This window comes from Crinia signifera, chromosome 9 (assembly GCF_055691185.1).
Source record: "Crinia signifera chromosome 9, ASM5569118v1, whole genome shotgun sequence".
Taxonomy (NCBI): Eukaryota; Metazoa; Chordata; class Amphibia; order Anura; family Myobatrachidae; genus Crinia; species Crinia signifera.
The window spans coordinates 9,257,615-9,278,997 of NC_139225.1; the positions used below are offsets into that span (position 1 = coordinate 9,257,615).

General features: G+C 47.8%; 1 protein-coding gene across 4 annotated transcripts in view; it reads left to right on the plus strand.

The window, feature by feature from the left end:
• DENND1A (DENN domain containing 1A) overlaps positions 1-21,383 on the plus strand; it is a 593,192-nt gene that overhangs the window by 495,722 nt on the left and 76,087 nt on the right. For all 4 annotated transcript variants that reach the window (XM_083161010.1, XM_083161012.1, XM_083161011.1 and 1 more), the window contains exons 14-18: positions 1,617-1,718; positions 1,796-1,883; positions 2,939-2,979; positions 7,011-7,082; positions 9,792-9,848. In XM_083161010.1, coding sequence (XP_083017136.1) covers positions 1,617-1,718; positions 1,796-1,883; positions 2,939-2,979; positions 7,011-7,082; positions 9,792-9,848 — 360 coding nt within the window. The remainder of the gene's footprint in view (positions 1-1,616; positions 1,719-1,795; positions 1,884-2,938; positions 2,980-7,010; positions 7,083-9,791; positions 9,849-21,383) is intronic.

The following is a 21,383-nucleotide window of genomic DNA, read 5'->3' on the forward strand; positions in this document are numbered from 1 at the left end:
TGCTAAATTTAGCAAAGCTACAACTTCTGGTATTAGGCTGTGGGGGCTGCCCAGCACAGGGCAAGGTCACACACATGACAGGTACCTCCCTGTGATGCCCCCGCAATATTTTGCCAGCACATCACTATTGTGCGAGCAGCGATGTGCTTTCACATCACCAGCTGCCACCTGGCTGTGCAGCCTAGCCGGGCTGGCCATCCACCGTGCCCCCACACACCAAACGGTCCGGGCATGCCATCGCCACCTCCATCGCTACTTGCAACTCAGGACAGCGGGAGGGGAGCGGAGAGGGGTGGTGGGTAGCCCCATTAGCATATGGGAACACTCAGCATTTCATGGCTGTTCCCATGAGAACAATGGGTGTTCTCATTCTAATCAGGCCATGACGCGGGGACAGGCAGCTGACCTTACCAGCTGCCCGCCCATTTCCTTCCCAGCGTGCATGCAGGCATATGGAAGTGACTTGAAAGTCACTTTTATATGCGTGCACCTTCCACATTTTTCGATGGTCGGCGACCATCGTAAGATGTGGGATGTTCCCCGTGCCTTGCGAATGGATGTTAAGCATAGTAAGCCTACTAACTCTCTCCCTCTACCCCATAACCTTTCATTTTCCCTTCCTTCAGCCTCATCCTCCCCCTGGCATCTTAGCCCTAACGCTCCCTCTTAATGCCTTAACCCACACCGCAGCTTACTGTAACTCTAACCTCCCCCGGCACCTCACAGGCTAACCCCAACCCTCCCTCTACTGCCTAAACCTAACCCTCCCTCTACTGGCCAAACCTAACCACTTCCACAGCCTAACTCTTACCAGCCCTAACATACTTTGGATCGGGATTCCAGAGTCAGCAATGTCGCAATCCCAATGCTCAATTTCTGGAATGCATGTAGTCTGGAATTCAGAATGCCGACTGCCCAACTGCCCAAACGGTAACCGAATCCTCGCTTGGATACCTCAGTGATTACATTGTTTTATGAGTAGAATGAGGGGGGGGGGGGGTTCGTCAATCGCACAAGACCAAGATAATCGGTTGAGGACCCCTTTATATATCCTGCCACTGTTGTATATTTATCTCAAGGATAGGGGTGTGCTACCATTGGACATGGGAAATTGAATAAATCGCAAAGAAGAAAGATATCAGCATCTGCCTGCCGCCTTGGTTTTAAAATGTGTGAACCCCACCTTTGTATGTTCATTGTTGTTTTTAATATTTTCGCAGCTCTTTAAATGACGTAATAAAAGTTTAATTTTACATTTTTTGTGGTGCACCTATATAGGACATATCTTTCTTCTTAATTTTTTAATTAAATTGTTTTAGTAACTTGCGGTGATTATAACTGTTTTTTGCTTCATCTTCATAATTAGACCCCTATGCTACACAGAATTAACAGTCCATGCTGATTATTTGAAATGATATCAGTTATGAAGGTGGAAATTATAAACTGTTCCTAGTTACAATTGCTACAAGTGACCTTTGTTAAAGCCACAGACAAACCCGTGGCACTTGTTCATAGTTATATAGTTCATTGTTAGATATTTGCACGTAAATGTAAATAACTACCAGCTGCGCGGATTTACTGTTTCTTGATGAGCTCGGATGTTATGTTCCCCACAGGAGGAGCCAATCACCTTTTGCGAGGAAACCTTTGTATCCCATCGGTCCAGCGGGATGAGACCATTCCTTCAAAATGCGATCCAGCTGCAGCTCTTTAAACAGGTAAATATTTTGTGGTTATGAATGAATGAAGCAGTTTATTATTATCATTATATTGGTAATTAATCTCTTTGTATTAGTTCATAGATGGGCGGCTCGACCTGCTGAACACAGGAAATGGATTCAGTGATGTCTTTGAGGAAGAGATAAACATGGGGGAATATGCAGGTACGGATGTTGAGGAGACAGATCAGCTGCAAACTGAAATGTCCAGAGTTTTTTTTTTTTACTCATTTAGGGCATACTGTAATTCAGAACTGATCGCTCATCTGCAAATTTGCAGATCACTGTGAGTAGTTAGCCGCTGCCCGGACAGAGCCCTGAAAACCCGCCCTGTGCAAATCTGCAAGTGAATTGCGAAAATTTAGCAGTCCAATATCCCATACCTCCCAACTTGTAGGGAGACCAAGGAGGGACATAGTGATGCGTGGCGTGGCCTATTCTCGCAGTTTTGACACTATGGGGGCATGACCGAGAGGCTCTGTGAGCCTCTAGCCATACCCCCAACCCCCTGGCTGCGGGAATAGACGCTGTGCACATGCGCACAACGTTTATTCTCCGCTGCTCAGCAGCCGACAGGGGGACTCCCAACAGCCCTCCCTCTCACCGCGGGAATAACGCGAGAATGTCCCCGAAAACCGGGACATTCCCGCGGTGAACGGGACTGTTGGGAGGTATGGTATCGCACATATATACGCAATTCACTCACCATCAAATGAATTTCCCAGTCTGTGCAAATGTGAGTTATACCCCTTTTACCCCAAGGCAAACACCCAGATGTTTGCCTTGTGGACCCAGGTCAGCGTTGGTGTAAAAGGGGTAGCTAAAAAAAACACAGGTCCATTTCCCCGTGAATCCTACCCTGGTCCTGACCAGGGTGGAACACTGGGAGGACCTGGGTGGTGGGACAGTGTTAACGGGTATGCCGGGTCATCTGAGCTGGTGGGAGGAGCTCAACCTCCCGACGGCAGCTTCCTGCGTTCAGTATGGAGGTTGCGGGGGGGGGGGGGGGGGGCGCACACAGCCTCCACTGCTGACTGCTGTACTGTGCAGACAGCAGCGGAGGCAGGGAGGAGGTGAATGGATGCCTGTGTGCGGCATCCATTCACCTCGCGGACAGGGGCTGCACGGAGGCTGGGGGCAGCCCAGCAGCTTACCTTGGTGCTGTCCTTGCCCCCATCATCTTAAATCATTAAATGTTTCTGGTTTACTCTTATCTGCAGGCAGTGACAAACTGTATCATCAGTGGCTGTCAACAGTAAAGGTAAGTGTGTGCAGTGTATCCGCAGTGTTACCTGTCTGTGTGCAGTATATCCGTGGTGTTACCTGTCTGTGTGCAGTATATCAGTGGTGTTACATGTCTGTGGGCAGTATATCCGTGGTGTTACCTGTCTGTGTGCAGTAAATCCGTGGTGTTACCTGTCTGTGTGCAGTATATCCGTGGTGTTACATGTCTGTGGGCAGTATATCCGTGGTGTTACCTGTCTGTGTGCAGTATATCCGTGGTGTTACCTGTCTGTGTGCAGTATATCCGCAGCGTTACCTGTCTGTGTGCAGTATATCCGCAGCGTTACCTGTCTGTGTGCAGTATATCCGCAGCGTTACCTGTCTGTGTGCAGTATATCCGTGGTGTTACCTGTCTGTGTGCAGTATATCCGCAGCGTTACCTGTCTGTGTGCAGTATATCCGCAGCGTTACCTGTCTGTGTGCAGTATATACGTGGTGTTACCTGTCTGTGTGCAGTATATCCGCAGCGTTACCCGTCTGTGTGCAGTATATACGCATCGTTACCTGTCTGTGTGCAGTATATCCGTGGCGTTACCTGTCTGTGTGCAGTATATCCGTGGCGTTACATGTCTGTGTGCAGTATATCCGTGGCGTTGCCTGTCTGTGTGCAGTATATCCGTGGCGTTACCTGTCTGTGTGCAGCATATCCGTGGCGTTACCTGTCTGTGTGCAGTATATCCGTGGTGTTACCTGTCTGTGTGCAGTATATGCGTGGCGTTACCTGTCTGTGTGCAGTATATCCGTGGCGTTACCTGTCTGTGTGCAGTATATCCGTGGTGTTACCTGTCTGTGTGCAGTATATCCGTGGTGTTACCTGTCTGTGTGCAGTATATCCGCAGCGTTACCTGTCTGTGTGCAGTATATCCGCAGCGTTACCTGTCTGTGTGCAGTATATCCGCAGCGTTACCTGTCTGTGTGCAGTATATCCGTGGTGTTACCTGTCTGTGTGCAGTATATCCGCAGCGTTACCTGTCTGTGTGCAGTATATCCGCAGCGTTACCTGTCTGTGTGCAGTATATACGTGGTGTTACCTGTCTGTGTGCAGTATATCCGCAGCGTTACCCGTCTGTGTGCAGTATATACGCATCGTTACCTGTCTGTGTGCAGTATATCCGTGGCGTTACCTGTCTGTGTGCAGTATATCCGTGGCGTTACATGTCTGTGTGCAGTATATCCGTGGCGTTGCCTGTCTGTGTGCAGTATATCCGTGGCGTTACCTGTCTGTGTGCAGCATATCCGTGGCGTTACCTGTCTGTGTGCAGTATATCCGTGGTGTTACCTGTCTGTGTGCAGTATATGCGTGGCGTTACCTGTCTGTGTGCAGTATATCCGTGGCGTTACCTGTCTGTGTGCAGTATATCCATGGTGTTACCTGTCTGTGTGCAGTATATCCGCGGTGTTACCTGTCTGTGTGCAGTATATCCGTGGTTTTACCTGTCTGTGTGCTGTATATCCGTGGCGTTACCTGTCTGTGTGCAGTATATCCGCAGCGTTACCTGTCTGTGTGCAGTATATCCGTGGTGTTACCTGTCTGTGTGCAGTATATCCGTGGCGTTACCTGTCTGTGTGCAGTATATCCGTGGTGTTACCTGTCTGTGTGCAGTATATCCGTGGCGTTACCTGTCTGTGTGCAGTATATCCGTGGCGTTACCTGTCTGTGTGCAGTATATCCGTGGTGTTACCTGTCTGTGTGCAGTATATCCGTGGCGTTACCTGTCTGTGTGCATTATATCCGTGGTGTTACATGTCTGTGTGCAGTATATCCGTGGCGTTGCCTGTCTGTGTGCAGTATATCCGTGGCGTTACCTGTCTGTGTGCAGTATATCCGTGGCGTTACCTGTCTGTGTGCAGTATATCCGTGGCGTTACCTGTCTGTGTGCAGTATATCCGCATCGTTACCTGTCTGTGTGCAGTATATCCGTGGTGTTACCTGTCAGTGTGCAGTATATCCGCATCGTTACCTGTCTGTGTGCAGTATATCCATGGCGTTACCTGTCTGTGTGCAGTATATCCGTGGTGTTACCTGTCTGTGTGCTGTATATCCGTGGCGTTACCTGTCTGTGTGCAGTATACATGTTTTGCTGTACGCTGAATCTCATCATATTTAACATAGATTTGTAATGGTTTTCCACTAGACTTTTTACCTGGCAATGTTCCAGCATGGGCGCACTGTACAGTGCAGTGTCTCTTGTGCTCCCTAAATGTTAATTACTACAACTGCGCTAACAACAATTATGCATCCAGATGTTTCGAGGGCATAGTGTAATTGAGGTTGCGGTGCACCCTTGTTCGTTGTGACTTGCTGATATGATTTTCAAATGTTGACAACTATGCAGTTCCTGTAATGAGAACATCATCAGTGATCTTTAATACATACTGATGGATTGCTGAGGTTGTACAAAGATCATGTACCATAGTGGAATTGGCACTTTGGCACATATCCTTTAGGCAGCAGCATTTATTTTTATCACCCTTAGTAGCGATTCCGCTCTGACAGGATCATCCGTCAAACCTAGACCACATTCCAATCCACAATTGTTCTATATGGCATGCCCCATTCTACCAAGGTTATATCTCTGGCAAGGATGAACCAGGCTATTATTGGTCGCTATATATTGTATTAGTCCCATTACAATCAAGTGTGCAGCTCGGCTGTGCTTCTCTGTGCACTGTGGCAGCTTTTTGGTTTGTGTTGCTGAATGAATGAAAAGCACAGAGAGTAACTGGAAATGATAATCAGCGTCTGTACAATGTGTAGGAGAGTGTAGACCATTAGCTTGAGTCTTGTCGTAGTCATTATCTTTTTGGGAGAATATACAGTATATGTGGTTTCCTCCAGGGACAAACAGAACTGACACTGTAAGCTCCAATGGGCAAAGAACTGATATTGATTCAATATTATATGTAAGGTGCTGTAAATTATGAATGACATACAGTAGCTGAAAGGTGCAAAACTGCATTAAAAATGTAGCAGCCAGTTAGTAAATAGTGACTTTTCCCCTAAGCCAGTGGTTCCCAAACTGTGTGCCGTGGCACACTGGAATACCTTGGGACCCTTGCAGGTTAGTCGTCCAGGGGGTGTTGGGATTCTGACAGTCGTTTCTCTGACATCGGAATCCCAACTGCCAGGAGTCTGAATGGGCTATTTTTCCTCGTGGGGGTCTACAACCCACAGAATATGTGCCCGCAAGGGGCTTCAATGCGCTTGCCCTGACTGTCAGTAACTTATACCATGCCTGGTGCTGGACCAATGCAAATTATTAATGGTCATTGTAATGGGCAAAACCAGTGTTGGAAGATGCCAATCATGAACTGGTCGGACAGAAGTACAGATGGAGCCTTCCTCAGCTAGCCATCTCTGGATAGCCTTGGTGAGCCATGGCTCACCATGGCCTTTTGTTCTCAGCTGCAATACAATACATAGAACAATACAGTAGGGGATTAGCAAAGTCATCCTATTATTTACTTAATCCTATTAAAGGGCTAGAAGAGGATGGCTCCATCTGTAAATCCTGTCTCTCCCAACATCATTAAACCTAAAGATGACACAGAAACACAATATACTTAATGAAATATTTCCTAAATTCTGATACTGCAGGGTGCCGGGATTTAAAAAAGTTTTGGTAACCCTGCTCCAAGCACATTAAGTATAGTAGGGTGCTCGAGGCTTAAACTACAGGCAAGGGCTTAACTACCATAAGTGCAATAGGTGCAACTGCTATGGGGCCCAGAGCTAAAGGGGGCCCATCTTTACTGTCTAAGTAATATGTTTTACATACATTTATCAAAATCAGTTGCTAAATAAGGGGCCCTTACAAACTTTTGCTATGGGGCCTACAAAGTCTGTATTATACTGTAGGGCCGTGTTTATATTTTCATTTTCTTCCACCAGGCCCACCATGACCTCTTGTGTTATGGATGTAACTGTTGTACTATATGTATTTTCTTGTGCTTATGGGATGCTTTTATATCTTACAAGCCTATTGTCTTGATGCACCTTTATTACAGAAAGGAAGTGGGGCCATTATTAACACTATGAAGACAAGAGCCAACCCAGCCATGAAAACGGTGTACAAGTTTGTAAGTATCACATTGCCACTATAGCTGCTATAAATACAGTATACACAGTCCGCAGATACAGTATTACAGGGAAATTAATGGAGCTGAGATCTAATGACTCTCCTAGTTGGATACTGTTTATTTCCATTAACCCCATTAAATATTTAGCAGACGGAAAGGTCTCTGCTGAAAAATAAGCATCACATGTTAGTTCTGAGTAAGACACTGGTTAATTCTGTAGATGCAAATTAATGGAACGGTGTCATAAGAAGAGACGGGAGATCTGCAACAGCGCAGAAGAGACGGGAGATCTGCAACAGCGCAGTTTGATGTACGAAAGTGTTTCTCACTTTGCTCTCAATCAGATACATTTCAGGAGCCACATTAATTAAAATATAAAAAAAAATCTTTAATACAGATTGTGCAGTATTAGCGGTTTTTAGGCTGTTTTACAGTTATTTCAGATGGTAGTTTAGGATTATGAGTCTGAGGTAGGGATGCCAATCCCAGGGCTATTTTTTTTTATCCCGGGATTTGGGATTGAAAAATGCCTAATCCCGGGATACCCGGGATTGAGTTCGTCAATATAATAACGAACTTTAGTCCCCACCAAACCCAGTCTAACTCACCCGGCCATTGCTGCGGGAGCCGGGCAGTGATGTTCAGAGGCCGTCGGCTTTGATTGGGGCCGTGTACGGGTGGTCTGGGGCCGTGTACGGGCGGGCGGATGTGCGGGAGCCGGGCAGCGGTGGTCTGGAGGCCTGCAGATGTGCGGGAGCCGGGCAGCGGTGGTCTGGAGGCCTGCAGATGTGCGGGAGCAGGGCAGCGTTGGTCTGGAGGCCTGCAGATGTGCGTGAGCCGGGCAGCGTTGGTCTGGAGGCCTGCAGATGTGCGGGAGCCAGGCAGCGGTGGTCTGGAGGCCTGCAGATGTGCGGGAGCTGGGCAGTGGTGGTCTGGAGGCCTGCAGATGTGCGGGAGCCAGGCAGTGGTGGTCTGGAAGCCTGCAGATGTGCGGGAGCTGGGCAGTGGTGGTCTGGAAGTCTGCAGATGTGCGGGAGCTGGGCAGCGTTGGTCTGGAGGCCTGCAGATGTGCGGGAGCCGGGCAGCTGTGGTCTGGAGGCCTGCAGATGTGCGGGAGCCAGGCAGCGGTGGTCTGGAGGCCTGCAGATGTGCGGGAGCCGGGCAGTGGTGATCTGGAAGCCTGCAGATGTGCGGGAGCTGGGCAGTGGTGGTCTGGAAGCCTGCAGATGTGCGGGAGCTGGGCAGTGGTGGTCTGGAGGCCTGCAGATGTGCGGGAGCCGGGCAGTGGTGGTCTGGAAGCCTGCAGATGTGCGGGAGCTGGGCAGTGGTGGTCTGGAAGCCTGCAGATGTGCGGGAGCTGGGCAGTGGTGGTCTGGAAGTCTGCAGATGTGCGGGAGCTGGGCAGTGGTGGTCTGGAAGCCTGCAGATGTGCGGGAGCTGGGCAGTGGTGGTCTGGAAGCCTGCAGATGTGCGGGAGCTGGGCAGTGGTGGTCTAGAAGTCTGCAGATGTGCAGGAGCTTGGGCAGTGGTGGTCTGGAGGCCTGCAGATGTGCGGGAGCTGGGCAGCGGTGGTCTGGAGGCGGACGTCGGATTAGCCGGGCAGCAGTGATGGCATGGGTACCGGGCGGTGGGCGGGCACAGAGCTGCAGACAGGCTGCGCAGTGTGACCTCTGACATCAGGTCACGCTGCACGCAGCCGCAGAGCAGCGTGCCGGGGTTTGGGAGAAGCCAGGCAGCATCTGAGCTGGTCTCAGCGCTGCCCAACATTAGATTTGCGCATGCGCAGGCCAATCCCGGAATCCCGGGATTGGAAGAGCCAATCCCGGGATTCAAATCCCAGCGTTTTTAGGGCCAAATCCCGGGATCCCGCCAATCCCGGGATTGGCCACCCTAGTCTGAGGGTCTTAAATATGGATACAAAAATGATCGCAAATGCAAACTCTCTATTGCGCAAAGCCATGTTGCACAGCAAGTGGAGCAAATGTAACATGTGAGAGAGCTGGCCATACATTACAACGACTAGCACCTTATGTATGGGCAGCATTAGATTCACTGAGTTATTTTGTTTCTGTGCATGGTAAATACTGACCGCTTTATTTTTACACTGGAATTTAGACTTTTACTCTACTGTGACAGTTGTTAGCCCACAAACTCTCCACCCCACCCCCAATCTCTATCTGCTCCTTCCTCCAGTCTCTGTCTTCACAGCTCCCTCTCTCCATATGCAACTATTTTGAAACAGACCAGTGTCCCTGCAAACATTGCTTTCACTTTCTGTTATGACCTAGTTTAACAAACAAAGGAGTAATATGGTCTATCGACGTGGCCAGTGGCGTTACTTCACATCATAGAGGGGGAAAAGTCGTTAGCCATACGATAGATAGATAGATAGATGGATGGATGGATGGATGGATGGATGGATAGATAGATAGATAGATGGATAGATAAATAGATAGATGTGTTTTATTTGAGCAAATCAATTTTTACATGTTATAAATGTTCTAATCGTGGATCTTGTAGCATCTGACAGTGATATCCCGTATATGTAAGGTGATACTGTAGCCATAGAAGACCATAGGAATTCTGATGGGTAAACTAAAAACTTTTTTCTGTATCTTCTAAATCCGGTTCCTTATGTGCATTGGGCCAATGTAAGGTAGAAAGGATTACTGTCCCCAAAGTCTAAACACATTGTTTTCCCCTTTGTAGGCGAAGGATCACGCCAAGATGGGAATTAAAGAGGTCAAAAACCGATTGAAACAGAAGGTACTTAAAGATTCATTTATTGTAGATGTATTGAAAAAAGTAATCTAGACGCAGCTCTTGTGCGGCTTCCTATACACCTTCCGATCCGTCACCTGTGTCTGATCTGACCAAACACTTGTAATCAAGCATGTATTAAATTGTATTTGTGGGACATCAATCATCCCCCCCTGATGGGTTTTAGATTAGGGCTGAGTTTTGCGGTGTTTGGCCACATTTACACAAGGCATTCATGTCTGGAAGCAGTGCTGGAGTAAGTTTTGGGGTGAGCCTGAGAGAAGGGGGGATATGTATGTTAGATTGTGCGTTTCCAAGACTACTCTACCTGCATTGGCGTGACCTGTGTGAAGCTATTTCATTCATAAGAAGGTATTTCGACATAAGTGATTGCCCATCATAAATTAAGAGGGAAGTGCTGGTAGAAAACGTTTCATCTCTGCTGGAAGGGGCCATACTGAGAGGTATGGATTGTGTATATTAATTTCCTTTTTTTTATTAATGAGTTAGTCAGGTGTACAAATAATACCCCTTTAACATCGCAAAGCCGGGTAAGACCAGGGATCGACCGGGTCTGGTGCTTTCAGATTATACAAAGGGCGACCCGGGTTTAACCCTTTTTATAACTAAGGTCGAATCGCAAGGTTGGTTGACCCAGCTTATAACTTTGGTGCTTTCACACCATATCTGGACCCGGGTCGACCAGGCAGCAGCTCAGCAATAAACCAAGTCCAAGGTGCGGTGTGAAAGGGGTAGAAATCTGTTCACAAGTAATCTTCTATACACAAATTGCATGAGTGGTTAACAGAGAATAGTCTACATCAGACGGTCTTTTGTTTTGAGAGATATAGGATGATCGTATCAGCAATACAGAGACATTTGTAACTGAAGATCTCAGGAATCCTGCTTTACACAGCATAAATATTACAGCTTTCAGATAGTAATATACACATCGAGATATAATTCAGCTTTCCCAGAAATGATTGTCAAAAGGGAACACCCAAATGTAATAGGGTGTGAGAATCAGAAAGTGAGAGATTTTGGGAGCGGTTTCCCATTTTTTTATTTAAAGCGGCAATCCTTTACACTGGAAAAAAAAAACAGGTTGATTTTGCAGTGTAATTGATTGCCGCTTTAAAAAATTGGAAAACTCTCCCAAAATCAGAGCCATCTTTCCTATTGGGCTCAATGGACAGTTGCCGAAGGGCCCCAGTATTCCAAGGGCCCATGAGCTGTTGGAGACGTGGGCTCTGAACCTGTCTCCTAGCAACCACAGCTGTGTAGTCCCTTGCGCTCCAGGTCCTAATGGGTGGTCCCCATCTCACAGCGCGCTGTTTCCGTTAGTGCCAGATGACTGCCTGACATGGGGGATCCCAAATCACAGGACCTATTCTCCCTTGCAGGGGTCCATGACCCTTAGCGTGGTGAGGCTTGTTTGCGCTCGCCGCCCCCCAACCCCCCCCTGTCGGACCACCATACCGCACCCCTTGTGGACCGTGTGTGGGAGCCTCTGGTTTAAAGTATTTTGTGAGCTAAGTGTCACTCCTGTGCCTATCCATCTGGGTCAATGCATTTCAGTGGGTAATAGCAAAGCTGGAAGAATTTTGCAACATTTCAGTGACTATGTTTCAGAAAGCAATAATAAAAATTATATTTTTATAAATAAACAGAAGGTCACAGAGGAAACTGCAACAATAAATATAAAACCAATTTCAGATTTATAGCTGAAAGATCCTTTTGCACACCAGTTACTGTAAGACTTTGGATATCTAGACCGGTTGTCACCATCCCGTCACTCGCAAGCTACTGGTAGCTCACGGTGGTGATACGGGTGGCTTGATCACTCTGCGGCTGCCCGTCCATCCCTCCCTCCATCTCACGCCGCCGAAACCCGCCTTTCCATCCATCTCCCACTGCCCGCCCATCCATCTCCTTCCGCTGCATTCCCCTTTCACTGCATTCCCCTGAGACAGACCAGATGCGAGAGGTCATATTTCACCTCTAGCGTTTACAGGCAGGGAGTACAGGGCTAAGCACTTCCGTCACTTCCGGGTAGCACTGCTCCCTGTCAAACGCTAGAGGTGAAATAGGACTTCTATCGTCTGTCTCCTCCTCAGAGGAGGAATCAAGTCATTTCTATAATTTTTCAGGCCTCGAACCTCCACCACAGCCTCCTCCTCCACGAAAGCCGAGCATCCATGGGACTCATCACCTCACCCTCCTCCTCTACAGGAATCCCCTTCACTCCCTTTCCCCCACTCTTCTCTATCTCTCTTTTTATCACTCCTCCCCACACTCTCTCTCTCTCTCCTCTCTCCTTCTCTCTCTCCGCTCTCCTCTCTCATACCTATCCTTCTTTCTCTATTCTCTCCGCTCTCCTTCTCTCCTGTCTGTCTCTCTCCATTCTCTCAGAGAACGTGCACCCCGGCACACTAATCCCCTCATGCCACCCCTGTCCCCTATAAAGGTGCCCCCCTATCAATTACTTCTGAATCCACCCCTGGCTGTGACTGCTATGATTGTGAACTGAGCTCCACTGGATGAGGCGGTGACACAGCCACGGCAGCAGCTACTGCGGGAGAGAGGCAGGAGGTGTATCCTATTTTCCTTCCCTCGTCTGCCTGCTACACTGCATGTTGTCAGCCACACCGCCCAGCCACCTAATGGAAACAAAGTGGTGGCACAGCGCTAGTTTGAGGAGGAATTATAACCATGGGATCAAGAATTAATTTTAATTAAAACACACATACAAATTCATTACATAACAAATGACATATAAATCAAGGTAATTGTAATAAAATAATCTCACTGTCAGGATGGATATCAGGGGCACCGAGGATTGGAAACTGTGGTACTCTTTACCTAGAACGGCGCCCGTCGCGGGCATCGCGGGTACATTTATGCCTGCCCGCGACGCGACCGACGCGATGCCCGCGATTTTCCCATTGAAAACCATGTTAAACCTGAAAAATCGCGTCGGTCGCGTCGCGGCCGGCCATAAATGTACCCGCGATGCCCGCGACGCGATGCTCCCGATTTCCCATAGGAAGCAATGTTAAAAGCCGCGATGGACCCGATTTTTGTGTTAAATGCCTCAATCCACCCGATTTGGCCATAGAAATCAATGTTAAATGGGCCACAGAGCCCATTAACCCTTAAATGTCCCCCAAAATTTTTTACGCCACCACACTATCCACGCCAACCCGAAGCGTGGCGAGCGCAGCGAGCCCGCGAGGGGCGGCGGTACGCGTCCTCCGACCTTTTCATGCCCTACTATCCACGTCGGCGTGGAGTTGAGAATAGAATAGTGTGGCGAGCGCAGCGAGCCACCGAGCCCGAAGCGTGGCGAGCGCAGCGAGCCCCGCGAGGGGACGCGGATACCTTCACAGGTAAATGCGTCCCCTCGCGGGCTTCAGAGGTGTCCGTGGCCACGCGGACACCTGTGAAGCCCGCGAGGGGACGCGTATAACTGTGAAGGTATCCGCGTCCCCTCGCGGGGCGCGCTGCGCTCGCCACGCTTCGGGCTCGGTGGCTCGCTGCGCTCGCCACACTATTCTATTCTCAACTCCACGCCGACGTGGATAGTAGGGCATGAAAAGGTCGTAGGACGCGTACCGCCGCCCCTCGCGGGCTCGCTGCGCTCGCCACGCTTCGGGTTCGCGTTGATCGTGGGGTGGCGTTAAAAATTTTGGGGGCCATTTAAGACTTCAGGGGGACTATTAGGGCTCTGTGGCCCATTTAACATTGTTTCCTATGTAAAAATCGCGGGCATTGAGGCATTTAACGCTAAAATCGCGGTCAATCTGCCTTTTTAACATTGTTCCCTATGGGAAAATCGCGGTAATCGCGGGTACCCGATTTTGATGTACCCGCGATTTACCCGCGATGCCCGCGATTACCGCGATTTTACCCGCGATGCCCGCGATTTCAATCGTGGGCGCCGTTCTAGGTAAAGAGTACCGAAACTGTATTGAGATTCCTATTGGTGGAAACTGTATTGAGATTCCTGTTGGTGGATGGAGGGGTATTGTCCATGGTTTATTTGTAATTCAATGATGAAGAGGATGGAGAGGGAGTTGTATCAACTCTGTTCAGGAAATGTCCCCTTTTGTGTGTCTGAGAGAATCAATGTGGTGGGGAGTGACTGGATCCAAGAGGGTCTCAATGTTCTGTGGTCACTCCGTGGTCACTGGGGATTGGACCGCACTGTGCTTCAATCTGCTGACCTGCTTTTGTTTTACTTGTCTGGTATTCACCAAAAATGTCCGAGAGTGGGTGCAGTGAGGTGGGCTGGGGACCTCTCAATGGGGGCCCAGGGGGATTGGACTGGAACAGGTGGCTATGATAGACAAGCTACACCCGGAGGAATTCCTCTATCCCTAGTCCCTGTTGATGGAAAGTCTCAGTGGGTGGCCAGTGTGGTAAGGCTCACCTGGAGAGATGTTCTCTGAGATAAGTCCCAAGTGCTGATAAGCTGGTCCAAAGAGGAGTATTCCCAGAGGCACTGGTGGCAGTGGGGGGTGATGCAAGGTGGCTGATTCCAATCCTGAGAGTAGAGGAGTAAACTGATGCGTTTCACCAGTTCAACTGGCTTTATCAAAGTTGATAAAGCTAGTTGAACTGGTGAAAGTTCAGCACTTGGGACTTACCTCAGAGAACATCTCTCCAGGTGAGCCTTACCACACTGGCCACCCACTGAGACTTTCCATCAACAGGGACTAGGGATAGAGGAATTCCTCCGGGTGTAGCTTGTCTATCATAGCCACCTGTTCCAGTCCAATCCCCCTGGGCCCCCATTGAGAGGTCCCCAGCCCACCTCACTGCACCCACTCTCGGACATTTTTGGTGAATACCAGACAAGTAAAACAAAAGCAGGTCAGCAGATTGAAGCACAGTGCGGTCCAATCCCCAGTGACCACGGAGTGACCACAGAACATTGAGACCCTCTTGGATCCAGTCACTACCCACCACATTGATTCCCTCAGACACCCAAAAGGGGACATTTCCTGAACAGAGTTGATACAACTCCCTCTCCATCATCTCCATTTTTGGATTACAAATAAACCATGGACAATACCCCTCCATCCACCAACAGGAATCTCAATACAGTTTCCACCAATAGGAATCTCAATACAGTTTCCAATCCTCGGTGCCCCTGATATCCATCCTGACAGTGAGATTATAGGATACCGGATTACGACATTTTTTTAATTTTCTCGCAGATTTGCACAGGATGGGATTTCCCTCTGTCTGGGCGGTGGCTAATTACTCACAGTCACCTGAGCGATCAGGTGGGATTCAGACCCAGATTGATCCTCACAGACCACACAATCTAGATGCGCTGAAGTCATCACCTCCTCAGAACTGCTTTTCTGAATGGCGGCTTCTATCTCACATGCTGCCAGTTGTGGATATAGAATCTTTCTTGTCTTTGAATCTGCTTAAAATAAATTATTCAATACTAGCCATCTTTTGTCCCCAACACTATATTATAAAGGGCCCGTCTCTGTTTCCTAGCGTGACCTAAGCAGTTTGGGTCAAACCTGTGCTTCTTATTTACGATTCAAACCCAAATCGGGAATGACTGAAGGGTAAAGCAGAATCTTCATTATGTGTAAAAGGTCAATGCTGGGAGGTTCAGTACCTTGTGCATTGAATACATATACCAGCCTTTCACACAGCTACGTGGAGACACTGGAAAGTGCGCAAGCAGACAAAGAACATATCACCCATCTCATACATCATAATTATTACAGCCACGGACAGACCGCAGCACTCCTCAAAATCCACATAGTGCTGGGAAAGAATTAATATAATACCCATAAAATGATTTATTAGATGGTATGTCATCTCCAGAAATGTATTTGCATAATTATGCTAAGCATTGGGGAATATATATATATATATATATATATATATGCTTGGCATAGTTGGATGCTATCCCTTTGTGAAGACTATGAGGAACTCATCAGCTACCCCTCAGCCTTTATCATTTCAATTTTTATATTTTTTTGTCTTTTTTTCAAGCTAGCCTCATCCCAAGTTTGTTATTTCCCAAACCCCAAATGATGTCCTATGTATTCCTTCCCACTGGTGCACCCTTCCAAGCTTTTGTATTGTGAGGGCTAATCCTCCTGAGTAATATCCAGGGGGAGATGTATGGAGTAAAACTGCTTAATTGACCTTCTGTAAATTATATGTATACTTGTTAAAAAACCGTCTAAATGATGGCTTAGTCCCTATCTGCTGCTACCTGCAATCTCTGTCTTCTCAGCTCCCTCTCTTCATATCCACCAAGTTGGAAACAGATCATGTTGGTTTTGCTTTCCGCTGACTAGTAATTTGGACCGTCGAGTGGCCTCTAGTGGTCACTGGCTGTACTTCACCTCAAAATGGGGAGGAGGATATATCTCTTATATATTTAGCCAGATCTGTCACGCATCACCTGTGTGTATAACACTGGGCGGAGTTACACAAGTGACTGCCATTTCCAGATTCTAGCCAGATTGTGCCTTAGGATACTGCCCCCCGCCCAGCGTTATACACACCACCACCCCCTTGGAATACACCACCCCCCACACAGCCCGGGCTACATTACACGCCCACCATTATAAACCAAAGCCGGCCACTAGTGTTCGGCATGAAAGGTTGGCATGGAAATGGCAGCCGGTCTGTGCCCGCAACACCCCCCCCCCCCCCCAGAGCAGCGGGTCTGCCCGCACCCCCCCTGGAGCAGCGGGCCTGACCCCCCCCCCCTTGCCTGGCCTGGCTGCAGTCCTTAGGTCGACACCATTAGGTCGACATGGGAAAAGGTCAACATGATTCTAGGTCGAAAGGTCATTAGTTCGACAGTGTATAGGTCTACAGTCAAAAGGTTGACATGGGGTTTTTCACTGTTTTATGAGTCGACATGTGCCGACCGGACGGTATTTCATGTGCTACCATACACTAGGGTGTGGTGGGAGCATAAAATAGTGTGCCGAGCACAGCGAGGCACCGTGCCCGAACCATAGCGAGCGGATGCAGTGCACTGTAAACTGGGTCCATGTCGACTGTGTTGACATTCGGGTCAAAAAAACATTGAAAAACCCCATGTTGACCTTTTGAATGTCGACCTAGACACTGTCGAACTAATGACCTTTTGACCTAAAATCATGTCAACCTCTTCCCATGTCGACCTAGACCAATGTCATCATTTTCCCATGTCGACCTAATGACTGTCGACATAATGCTGTAGACAAAATGATCCCTACCCATATATAGATGGTAGATGGCGGGCACTCCTCTCAATCACTAATAACTGTTCCATGGTGACATCGATAAATGAATGAAGAAAGAAAGCCGCACTCGCAATCATTTGGGCAAAAAGTTTTTAGTGACAAAACATCACCATATCAGGTCCGATGGACAAAAGGAGGGCTTGAGCAGCGCTGGGTTTCACTGAGAGAATCACACTGTAAAATTAAACAATTTATTGTGTACACATATACATATATGATATAAAACAATATAAAATAAAGGATTAGAAAAAAATGAAGGTAATTATTAAAAAGGGGTCAAGGTTGCAACCAATTATTCCTGCCTGTTAGAGGGAAATGGAGAATTTCTCCGCAATATACTGTATCTGGTCTCCGAGAAGGCCTTTAGGATCTCCAATGATTTAGTGGTGGAGATAGTTCATCACATAGATGTAGCATATGCACAATTATCATAGTGGATAAGGGGGTATAGATGGTGAAAGAGTTCCGGAATATTACCCAGCTTGATAAATCGGTTACCCTGATGAATCAAAAAGCAGTCTGTCTGGAATGGTCCACATTGGGCGAATAGCACTTCGCTTGGCAAAAAGTGGAGACGGTAGGGTCCTGTGGTGTAGATCGAATGCTGGTCCGGAGCTTAGATGACGAAAGGGCTCAACGCGTTTCGGCACCAGACTGGTACCTTCCTCAGGAGCAGTGTAACTGCTCCTGAGGAAGGTACCAGCCTGGTGCCGAAACGCGTGGATCCACACACCGACAGGCGGTATTTCATGCCCTACCATCCACTAGGGCATGGTGGGAGAATAAAATAGTGTGCCCGAAGCATTGTGAGCGAAGCGAGGGTCTGCGGTTCACTTCCAACTTTGTTGACATTCGGGTAAAAAAAACAGTGAAGAAAACCCCTGTCGACGGAAAGTCAAGTTGACTGTTTCACCTGTACATTCTCTATGTCTGTATTTTGACCTTGTCGGGATTTTAAATGTCGGGATTTTGTCCTTGTCAGGATTTTAAATGTCAGGATTTTGACATTGTCTGGATTTTGTCTATGTCGTTATTATGACCCATTTGGGATTTTGACCGTCAGGATTTCATACCGAATTCATCCAATGTTCTAATAGTTCAGAACGATGCTAATTGGGTTTAAATCTGTTTTGTGCCTGCACCCACATCACTTTATACCAATGCGTTCTATGTACAGGCAGCCTTAGGGCACTTACAGTAAGTTCACTAGTAAGATTTATTTCTATAACGCACTTTCTCCAACAGGACTCAAGGCGCTTCGTATTTTGCAGTATCGCCACCATATTGCGTACTTGAATACTACATATATCATCAAATATTTATCATCAGTATGCAGTAGATCCAGGGTTGCCGTGCCCCCCTCCTGGCCCCCCGGAAAGAAGGGCAACACTCCCAGATACCGCCACCCCTTCCACCCCCTCCCTGCGGCAGCATTAATTCCCCTTGATTCACGGGTTTTCTGGGGCGGGGCTTAAAGATGCAAATGGCATAATTTAGCCCTGCCCCTTCCTTCGAAGAACAGCGAATTGCGGGATTTGAAGTACTGGGAGGCAGGGCTTAATGATGTGCTGCTGTAGGTCTCCTCTCCGGACTTCTCCCAGAGAGGAGACCTTAACCCCTTCCCGACATTTGACGTACATGTACGTCATGGTCGGGAAGTACTTCCCGACATTTGACGTACATGTACGTCATGACTTCTAACTGTCACTGCGTCTAGAGACGCAGTGACAGTTAGGTGATGTCTGCTGTCCCTGACAGCAGACATCCCCCCTCGTCGCCCAGGGGGGGCAGGGGTGCCCCCCCCGGTCGGCGATCGCTGTGATTGGCTGTTCAAATCTGAACAGCCATTCACAGCGTTTCCTGTGTTACCGGCGGCTAAGCCGCTCGGTAACACAGGGATCGGTGGTGATCGGTGCTGTCAAGTACAGCACCGATCACCACCGATGTGCAGCCCCCCCCTCACAGCCGCCGGGCACTCACCCGGCAGCAGCGGCAGCTCCCCCGGCTCCCCCGGCAGTGTCAAGAGCGCACGCAGCGCTGCCCTCCTCCCCCCTCCCCCCCCGCAGCAGCAGCAGCAGCATCAAGCTGCAAAAAAAGTGATTTATCAGTAAAAATAAAAATATATGTACCGAATATATATATATATATATATATATATATATATATATATACACACACACACATATATATATATATATATATATATATATATATATGTGTGTGTGTGTATATATATGTATATATATATATATATACACACATATATATATATATATATGTGTGTGTGTGTGTGTGTGTGTATATACCCCACCGATCGCCAGCCCCCCCCCCCTCCCACCCGGCAGCCCCCCTCCCTCCCACCCACCCGGCTGCCGCAGCGCCAGCACCCCTCCCACCCCCCCGCCAGCCGCAGCGCCAGCCCCCCTCCCAAAGCTGGTGACTAAAATGGGGTCACTTGTGGGGGGGTTCCACTGTATTGGTGCTTCGGGGGTCTTGCTAATGGGACATAGCACCCACCATTCATTCCACCACCAAAAATCACTCCTTTCCTTCTGAGTCCTGCCATGCACCCAACTGGTATTTTTTGGTCACACGTGAGGCATTGCCGTACTCGGGAGAAATTGGGGCACAGATTTTGGGGTGCTTTGTCTCCTTCATTCCTTGTGAAAATTAAAAATTTTGAGCCAGAACTGCATTTTTCTGTAAAAAATTACATTTTTTTACAGAAAAATGCAGTTCTGGCTCAAAATTTTTAATTTTCACAAGGTATGAAGGAGAAAAAGCACCCCAAAATCTGTGCCCCAATTTCTCCCGAGTACGGCAATGCCTCACGTGTGACCAAAAAATACCAGTTGGGTGCATGGCAGGACTCAGAAGGGAAGGAGTGATTTTTGGATTTTGCAGCACAGATTTTGGTGGAATGAATGGTGGGTGCTATGTTGCACCAATACAGTGGAACCTCCCCACAAGTCACCCCATTTTGCAAACTACACCCCTCAGGGAATTCATCAAGGGGTATAGTGTACATTTCAAACCCACAGGGGTTTCACCAATTTTGATACAACTGAGCTGTGAAAATGAAAAATTATTTTTTTTTATTTTCACTGCCCAGTTGTACCACAATTGGTGAAACCCCTGGGGGTTTGAAATGTACACTATACCCCTAGATGAATTCCCTGAAGGGTGTAGTTTGCAAAATGGGGTCACTTGTGGGGTGGTTCCACTGTATTGGTGCAACATAGCACCCACCATTCATTCCACCAAAATCTGTGCTGCAAAATCCAAAAATCACTCCTTCCCTTCTGAGTCCTGCCATGCACCCAACTGGTATTTTTTGGTCACATGTGAGGCATTGCCGTACTCGGGAGAAATTGGGGCACAGATTTTGGGGTGCTTTGTATCCTTCATTCCTTGTGAAAATGAAAAATTTTGAGCCAGAACTGCATTTTTCTGTAAAAAATTACATTTTTTTACACAAAAATGCAGATCTGGCTCAAAATTTTTCATTTTCACAAGGAATGAAGGATACAAAGCACCCCAAAATCTGTGCCCCAATTTCTCCCGAGTACGGCAATGCCTCACATGTGACCAAAAAATACCAGTTGGGTGCATGGCAGGACTCAGAAGGGAAGGAGTGATTTTTGGATTTTGCAGCACAGATTTTGGTGGAATGAATGGTGGGTGCTATGTTGCACCAATACAGTGGAACCCCCCCACAAGTCACCCCATTTTGCAAACTACACCCTTCAGGGAATTCATCAAGGGGTATAGTGTACATTTCAAACCCCCAGGGGTTTCACCAATTTTGATACAACTGAGCTGTGAAAATGAAATTTTTTTTTTTTTTATTTTCACTGCCCAGTTGTACCACAATTGGTGAAACCCCTGGGGGTTTGAAATGTACACTATACCCCTAGATGAATTCCCTGAAGGGTGTAGTTTGCAAAATGGGGTCACTTGTGGGGGGGTTCCTAACTTTTAGCATCTTATGGTGCCTAGAAACCTACATGGTGCCTAAAAAATAATCTCATAAAAAGGAGGCTCCAAAATCAAGTAGGTGCTCCTTCTATTATGAAGCCTGTGGTTTGGTCACCGTGCACACTAGGGCCACATATAGGATATTTATGAAAACAAAAGAATTGGGGGAATCAATTTTTAGTCACATTTCTCTAGTAAAATCTACTGTATTCGTTAGAAAAATGTATTAAAATTGAAACTCTGCAAAAAAAATGAAATTTCGAAATTTCACCTACACTTTGTT